We start from the raw sequence: 8,964 nt of genomic DNA on the forward strand, positions 1-8,964 counted from the left end.
ATAATTAATAATATACCAATTATGGGTGGAGTAGGATTTAATAATCCTCTATGTTTTTTTGGCCATTTTTTAGATTTAAATCTGCCTAAGTTAATCTAACTCATGCAAAGTAAAAATTCCCAATAGAAATTCTTTAAGGTACAAAAAATAAAGCGGAAGCAACTCAAAAATAAAAAAGCAACGAAAGAACAGAAAAACCATAAGAAAGAAAAAGCATGCAAGTGTTTGAGTAAATGCTCTTAATAGTATTCAATTACTATGAAGGATTACAACTAAGTGGGATGATTAAAAATGAGAGGGAATGACTCTATTTATAATTGAGCTTCCCTAGATCCATCGGTACAGGTTAATTTACATCAATGGACGAGATTAAGCCAATCTGCAATTTGAGATGCTTAAGGGATTTACATGATACCCTAATATTATCATGACAACCCTAATTTTTCTTTTAAGTGTTTCACTAAATCACCAAAGCTTCAAGTAGATGATTTCTCTACATGTTCCACAAATCGGACTAATTCAAGTAGGTCAAGTGAACCTCATTTAATCACTTGACCTTCACGAGATGCTCTTTGTGCGTTAATCACAGACTTTGATCTGCTACTCGTAACAATTGCACCTGGTAAAGAAATTAACACTGAATTAATCCTATTTTAATTTTAAAATGAAAATTGATTATGATTATTGGATACGTATGCTACCAAGTGCATAATTGAGAAAATCTGTACTGGGTTTAAAATTATACTTTCAACTCTTTTAAAAATTTAAATTTAAATTTAAATCCTTTCAGCACTAAATTATTTATAACTACTTTATTTCAACCTCTTAAAATTTCATGGTTTCATTGTTCCATTAATTTGTCATATTAATGCTATTGCGAAAAACTCATTCTTGTAGCTAGGTTTTGAATTTAAAAAAAATTAATTTGAGCCGATTGATTCTTAACTCGATTAATATAGGTATTGTTGTTAATGCATAAGAACACGAGTTCGAGTGCGTTGAAATGCATTATTTTCCTATTTATGGGTTAGAAAGTGGTTATAGATAATTCGAAGTATTGTTTCAAAAAAAAATATTATCCGAATCTATAATAAAATTAAATATTGTTTTTATATTAATATTAGAGAGTATAGATGATTTAATCGACCCTCAAATCATGTCGTAATGCATAATTTGAAATTACTAATTATTTTAGTATTCACAAATTCTTCAAGATTTTATCATTCTTAAATGCATTCAAGAGATTTAAACTCATATATATATCATGATACACTTTCAAGAAGTGTTGTGTTATGTTTTGTTAGTGTTAGATGCACACTAGTTAACCTATATCTTTATACAAAAAAGTAGGAAAGATAAAATTTGAATTACCCGATAGAAAATAAATTGATTCATTTTAAATAGAATTTTTTTTTTGTTTGAGTAGTGGATACCAGTTAATTATAATAATTGCTTGCTCCGTCTCGTTTCACCATATGAAATTATCATTTTATCAATATATATAAATTATTAAAAGAGTAAATTTGTAATAACGTATTGTAGAAAAAATTCATATATTTTATGTTTAAATATTTTGTTTAAGAATAATGTTTAAAAACAAATAAATAATATTAAATTGAAACGGAGCGAGATAAAGTCGGACAAAGATAGATACATTCAATATCTATAAAAGTGATAATAATTTTTAAGATTATACATCGATAGTGAAGCAAATCGAGTGGTGAAATAGTGCGTACGAAGTATCAGCTATGGAGTGATAGATGCATTTAACAATATCTGCTCATTAATTTATTCCCCCTCTGAAAGTACATTTTGCATAATAAATATATCCGTTTTACCGAATACAATCTTTAAGATTGTAGTTCGGATTCTTAAAAATACACTTAAAAGTGATAAAACTGTAAAAATTTCAAAAAATTCTCAAGAGAATAAATTATTCTTTGTATTCCAATTCAATTATACATCATGGCTGTTGTTTCCCTAAACAGCTAGCCCTCCTTACTCAGCCACACGTTGCCCATTGCAATGCCACGTTTCAACACCAAAGAATTTTGAGAAAAATAAGAAAATAACCAACAAAAACAACACAGCATCTTCAAATATATCTGGGTTTTAATCTTGGTCTTGGTTACTGCACTACTAATTTTTCCTTCTTTATTTTTCCCCTAAGAAACAAACAAAACCTTTACAGAAAATAAAAGAAGAGATATGGAAAACTAGAGGCAAAGGAAGTGGTGGTGACGATGTTTAACAGTGGAGGTTTGCTTGGGAAGTGAAGAAATCAAGTGCAAGGTGCTGCCGAAGACATCCAAAGTATTAATTATCACTGAGGAATTTATACATATATTGCCGAGAGGAGATCGATTCATTCGATAAAAATTCTTGAAGGGTCATTGTTTGGAGGTGGTTTGAGCTTATCTCTTATAGCATATTAGGTATTTATAGATATGGAATAAAGGGATGTTTCTCTTTAGGATTATGTATGAGCATCACTCATCAATAATTTGAGTAAAAATCATTGAATCAAATCATGGAATGATCATATATATATAATAGTTATATCAATTATAAAGTCAAACATTCAAATGTCTCATTTATTTTTTTAGAGAAAAGAAAATGAGAAAGATATATACTACCTTAAGCTTATCAATATACTATATATACAATTAATATCCTTTGTATTTACCCAATTTCAAGCACATCCTTTGAAAGAATCTCTCAACTAGGATAAGTCTCCTTCAACCTATATTTCTTTAATAAGAAATTAGCTAGAAAGAATGGGATTTGATAATGAATTAGATGATATTATTTGATTCACTCAATATAAATTTATTTTTAATATATTTATCGAAGGTAAATACTACGAATTTTATTATCTAAAGCTAAATCTTTAATCATATCGATATCATGAAAACTCGTGAACTTCCGTTTTGGCCGGCTTTAATTCTAGAGGTAAAATAGAAGATTTTCTCATGGTAGGGTTGAGCAACCAAAGGTAGAATGATTAAATGGGACATATATATGAGAACTATTTGGGAGAAAAGAAAAAAAAAAAAAAAGGAAAGAAGAATACATAAAAATTTTCCCATCAGTTTCTTTTCTCTTGTATATAATATGAAAATTACTTCCCATTTATCCAAAATGTTTAAAAAAGTTTGTAAGAATTGTAACATGTCATAAAAAAAATTGAAAGAAAGGAAAATTTTGGTGGTTCTTACATTTGTTTTTTCTTCATGGCTTGTTTATTGTTGTGCATCCATACTTTGAAAACTTGTCGCTTAACTCCCACTTGTGAACAAAACATCTGCAATTCATGTTCATCTTGTTTTTGGATTCTCCATCCCAATGTCTCAGCAAATTCCATCATTTTTTCCTTTTGATCTTGACTGAACTTTGTTCTAAATCTCTTCTTTGATGATTGTGGAACATTAATAAGTTCATCATGTCTCAGATCTTCACTCGAAGACTCCTCCGCCGTTCCACCACCGCCGCCACCAAAGCTCATCATAACCGGCGCCGGAAACCTTACTGGTTGTTGTTGAAGATGAACAACACCGTTCCTCCTTGGTAATGGTGGTATATACTGTGATTCACCATTGATTTCTTTCCTATGAAAATTCCTATGGCATTCACAAGCTGCACATTTCATGGCTGCCATGGTACCTTCTTCCCCACTTGGCATGAACTCACCACAACCATCCACAACGTGTCCTCCCATGGTGGCTGCATGGTTCTTTAAACACTCCTTATACCTAACCACAAGGCTTGAACCTACTGGTTCAAGCTCAGCACCTGCAACTGAACCAGGTGGCACTGGATCTATATTAGGGTAATGGTTTAGGGTTTGGGGTGGCCTTGGATTTGGGGTTTGTGAGCTTGACAATGGCAATGGCAACCCCATTTCCTTATCTTGGTCTCTCAGTTCCATTTTTTGATATAATTTTTTTTTCTAATGTAAAACCTAGATCTAAGTCTTTGATCCCAACAAACCCTTTATTAAAAACAAAACAAAACTATACTATTAACTAAAATATGTTTTTTTTTTTCAAACTCATCATCATCATTATCATGGAAAGATAGTGTATAATCAGCAGCTAATTAACCCCCCAAAATTTATGGTCTTTTCCCCCACTTTTAGTGCTAAACCCACCAATTTTCATCACCCTAAGAAACCTTCCATTTTTCATCCAGACGTAAGCAAAGTGTAAAGAGACAAAGGAAAAATTTTGAGATTTAATGTTATAAAAATAAAGAGAAAAAAATGGGCCCCTTGTAGCTTGGTTCTATAGTAGTAAAAGACATAAACAATGCAAAGGAACAAGTTCTTTCTTTTTTTTTAAAGCATAGATTAAGGTTGGGGAAACTCAAAAGTTTTGGAGCTTAAAAACTAGAAGCATTAAGCAAAGGAAATATACATACATACATATATATATGTTTCTAACTTACCCATCTAAGCTTGTAAAATCCATCTATGTAAGGAACAGGTGATGGGCCACTAGAGATTACTGGTGAAACTCAACTCAGTATTTTTTTTCTTGCAGAACAACCGACAAGACCATGTTATGTTTCTCTCTTTCTCTCTCAGAGGCTGTACATTGGTCCAGCTCTTAATTATTGTGAAACCCTGTGTTAATCTTTTTTTTCTTCTTCACTCTCTGCAACTCAAACATCAAATTCAGACATGAAGGCTCTCTCAATTCCAGAATGTCTTAAATATGGGGTTAAGCTTAAGATTATGATTATGAAAAATTAAGATTAAAAAAAAAAGAGGACCCCCACTTCAGCTTTCGTGGGGTGCAGGTATTAAAGTGCTGGAATGCTGGTCCACGGCACTGAACTTGTCTCTTTAGTGTGCATGTCAGATTCTTTCTCTGTCTAAATATGTATATATGTATGTACTTGAATGGGTGTCTTCTTTTTTCTTCTTGAAGCTTCAAATGCGCCTGCAGCAATTGCATTGATCATTCATCGCTTTCGATGTTAATATCAATGGAAAGAGCCTACTCCATAATGGCCTAACCAATGGCTTATTGAGATTTCGTGGTTAGGCAAGTTTGACATATAAATTCTAAAATCTAATTTTAAAGGTAATATTATTGAAAAGGTTTAATTACCAACTTCAAAAGATTAATTTTTATACACCTTTTATTAGTTTTTTTCTTTGGTTAACATCTACATGTTAATCTATACGTATTGATAATATAATTCTATACATTGTCAATGAATCACAATGACACATAATAAAAAATATATATATTTATATTTTGCGAGCTCACTTCATAGGTTAATGTCCTTAATTAGAAGAATCATCTTACAAGCTAAAAACACGTGCAAGCTCATAGCTTTACAACCTCATACCATTGGGACTCTACGCTTGAAATGAATAATGTATCTATCATTTACATGTTACATATATCTATTGTCCTAATATGATAATTCATACCTATAACGATAAGACATCAATAGTATTAAATTTTGAGGAATATAGCACCAATATATGGACATGTGGCACCTTAAGAATCACTGAAGACAATCCAAAGCTCGTGTACATCAAGACACGGTAGGATACTCTTTTGAGACTCTTAACTCTCACTTTCTCTCTTCTCTCCTCTTCGATTCTTCTCGGTAATCTACAATTCCATTAATTTATCTTTTATTATTATTAAGAAGGGCAAAATTTATTACATAGCAATCAATCTAAGAAAAGATAAATCGGTAACATTCTCATGCAGCACATTCAAAGCAAAATTAAGAGGTTGGGACCAAGAATAAAAACCAATAACCATTCAATCTGCAGCCTTTGTTAAGCCATCAGTTATCTATCACATTCTCGACGCACATATTTAATACCAATATCTTAATCTCGACATAACAAATCTCTAAAATAACATGAATCACATACAACTTTTTAATTTAATTTAATTAAGCATTGACTCGTTCCACCACTTTTTAAGTCATGCTTTTCTTAGCTTATACAACTCTTTTTTCTTATTTTCTTGTCAATTACGACTCTTATAGATTCTCTGAACATTAAAATGGATGATTGTGTAATGTTCCAAAGCAATTCTAGTCAATATTGTTGACAAAATTTTAAAAATTATTATAAATATTAATACTTAAATGTTAAATTTATAAAATAATTGTATAAATTGAGTAATTAACTTTTCTCCAAAAAGAAAAAGCAATTTGATTACTTTCTAATTTTAATATTTCTTCGTAATTCTCTCTATGTATCTGACCGGACACAAACAAAAAGCTTTGTTTTGGATTACAAATGAGGAAACATTATGTTCACATGTGTCTGTATAATCTTTCTGTCTTAGTTTCTATATATTTTATTATGAAAACTAATGGCTAGGGTTTAAGACTTGAAACAGTATCTCGTGGGCTACTTATAACCTTAAAATTCCATTAAATATAATTAAATTAAGGGTAAACTATCAAAATAGTCACTTTTGTTTACATCAGGTTACATTTTAGTTATTTATACTTGAAATGTTACGTTTTAGTTATTTATGTTATCGTTTTATTACAAAATAATTACTCTATTGTTAAGATCTGTTACCTCCAAATGACAGTCCGACGTGGTAGTGAAAATGGGTTTTAAATGTTAATGTAAATGTTCAGTTGGGATGAGAAAATTTGAAATTTTTTATGAAAATAAAATACAAAATTTTGGGATGTCTAGCATAAATGATTTGGGTTTTACAGTAAATTTTGCATTCAATTTTCATAAATATATATATAATTTTTTTCATCCCAACTAGACATCTACATTATTATTTTAAACTCAATATTTAAAATGTTACGCCGATTATCGTTCATAAAGTAAAATATAATTTAAAATAAATAAAAATGACTATTTTAATAATTTACCCTTAAATTAAATTAAATCATCAATTTTTTTAATTTGTGAGCTTAAGGGGAACAATTTCCAAGCAAAGATTATTATTTAATTAGAAAGAATAAAGATGTGAATTATTAAACTAATCCTGACAGCTTGTCTTCTTAATTATAAAATTGCATGTAATTATATTATACACGTGGCAAAGACCCAGCCAAGTGTCTATCAAAAACTTTCTTCTTTGGTATCCTTCACTTTCTCGGAAAATTTTGTGTGGCCACACGTAACTGATTGTTTGTTTAACGTTATAGTAAAGGCAACATATAGGATTTAATGCTTCTTAGGTTTTCCATAGGAAGTAGGGGGGACCTTTGCTTTGACTTTTGGCATGGTTTTCAGAATTTTATTTTTAAAGTAGTAATTCTTTTAAATAATCAAATTGGTCCTTTTACATTTAATGAAGGAATAAAATAATTTTACTTAAAATTGTGTGATGAAATGCTTATTTGATATTTTATGTATAAAGAAATGCTTATTTGATATTTTATGTATAAAGAATGATAATAAATTTAATTCTCAATCTTTTCATCTTTATTTAATTTTGACACATATTCTTTTATTTGGATTAAATTGTCTCTGAGCTTTCTTTACAAATTTTTACTTTTTACTTTTTTTTAAATTTAGAATTTTATTAAAATCAGAATACTTTAAAGTTTTTCATTGGTTTTATTTTTAAAATTTGAAAAAAATTAGCCTTTCATCTAATTAATTTGTCCACTTTTTCAATTGAGGGACCAAAATGTAATTCATGATATGGCACAAGGACTACTATGATACTTTTACTCTCTTTTTTAACGTATTTTCTTTGTATTGTTGAATAGTTAATGATGTAGTCAATAATGCATTGGTATTGTTAACAAAAGCTGAAGTTTTAGATTTTATTTACCTAGACTCAAGTTTTACTGTGCACGATTGTTATATCTAAATTTTCAGTCCCATTATAGACTGTTATCATATGTGGATTTTGTGGAGGGTGTATTGTATTTACGAGCCGACGTCGTGATAAGATGACCATAATGTCCCAACGACGAGAGAAATAGCATTCCAATGAGGAGCATGCAACATGGTGACATGTTCCTTAATTTAATTCCGGGTTTTTTTCTTTTAGTTAAATTTTGCTATTGTTTCCCTTTTAAACTCTGATTAGTTTATATTATTTTTGTCATATTTAATCTACAAATTTAGCCTATAAAAAGGGTTGTTGTAACCTAGAATAATAATCTTAATCATCTTAGAGATTGAGTTTTGTGAGTTTTGAGAATTTCAAGTTTTAGCCAAAGTATTTTGTTCTTTCGAGATTTAGGATTATTTGTTGAGATTATCTCCATCTTGTACTCTTTCGATTTTTTGCTCGTTTAGTGAAATCTCTTTTGCCTGTAATTTTTTATTATATTTTTTCACGTAAATATTTATGTGTTCGATTTTCTCTATTTTTATTTTTATTTTCTCATTGAGGGTCAATCACCAATGTAATTTAATCTAAATTATTCTAATTCTTAATTTATTTGTAAATTAGTCCTACTTTATAATTACCTAAATCTCATATGTGATTATATTATAATTACACTATAATATATTTTTAAACACTAAAAATAGTGAATGATGTAGTAGACATAAGATATTTTATTTTAATAATATTAATTACTTCCTTTTGGATGAATTATTGTTTTGGTGGTTACTTTAATTTTAACCAATTAAAGATAAAATAATATGTGATTTGTCGATTGCGTCTTAATTCGATTAGTATGGGTATTGTTGTCAATGCAAGAGGACGTAGGTTCGAGTGTGTTGAAACACATTATCCTCCCATTTATAGATTGGGGATGGACTATAGATAAATCTAGACATTATGTCAAAAAGAACAGATATGATCAAAACTTATAATCAGATTATTCAAAGTAATAACAAGAAGAAAACTGAAGAGCAACCGAATCCAAGCCGTCAAGCTTACCCAATACTCCCAACCTACCTCCCCTCATTCTCACATGGAACATTAGAACAACCAGCAACTAAAATATCTTAGATAGAAAATGGGCAACTAACAAACTATTTAATTTTGT

The 8,964-nt window shown here is 29.6% G+C and overlaps 1 protein-coding gene across 1 annotated transcript; it reads right to left on the reverse strand.

Annotated features, from left to right (window-relative positions):
- Positions 1-1,765: 1,765 nt before the first annotated feature.
- Positions 1,766-5,048, reverse strand: LOC108483789 (zinc-finger homeodomain protein 6-like). The gene has a single exon (XM_053023474.1). It carries the CDS (start codon positions 3,926-3,928, stop codon positions 3,215-3,217), a length of 714 nt encoding a protein of 237 aa, XP_052879434.1. The 5' UTR covers positions 3,929-5,048; the 3' UTR covers positions 1,766-3,214.
- Between the last annotated feature and the right edge of the window lie 3,916 nt (positions 5,049-8,964).

This window comes from Gossypium arboreum, chromosome 2 (genome assembly GCF_025698485.1).
Source record: "Gossypium arboreum isolate Shixiya-1 chromosome 2, ASM2569848v2, whole genome shotgun sequence".
In the NCBI taxonomy this organism is placed as follows: Eukaryota; Viridiplantae; Streptophyta; class Magnoliopsida; order Malvales; family Malvaceae; genus Gossypium; species Gossypium arboreum.

Coding starts and splice junctions, on each gene's coding strand:
- LOC108483789 (XM_053023474.1), bottom strand. CDS start 3,928: ATGGAACTGAGAGACCAAGATAAGGAAATGGGGTTGCCATTGCCATTG.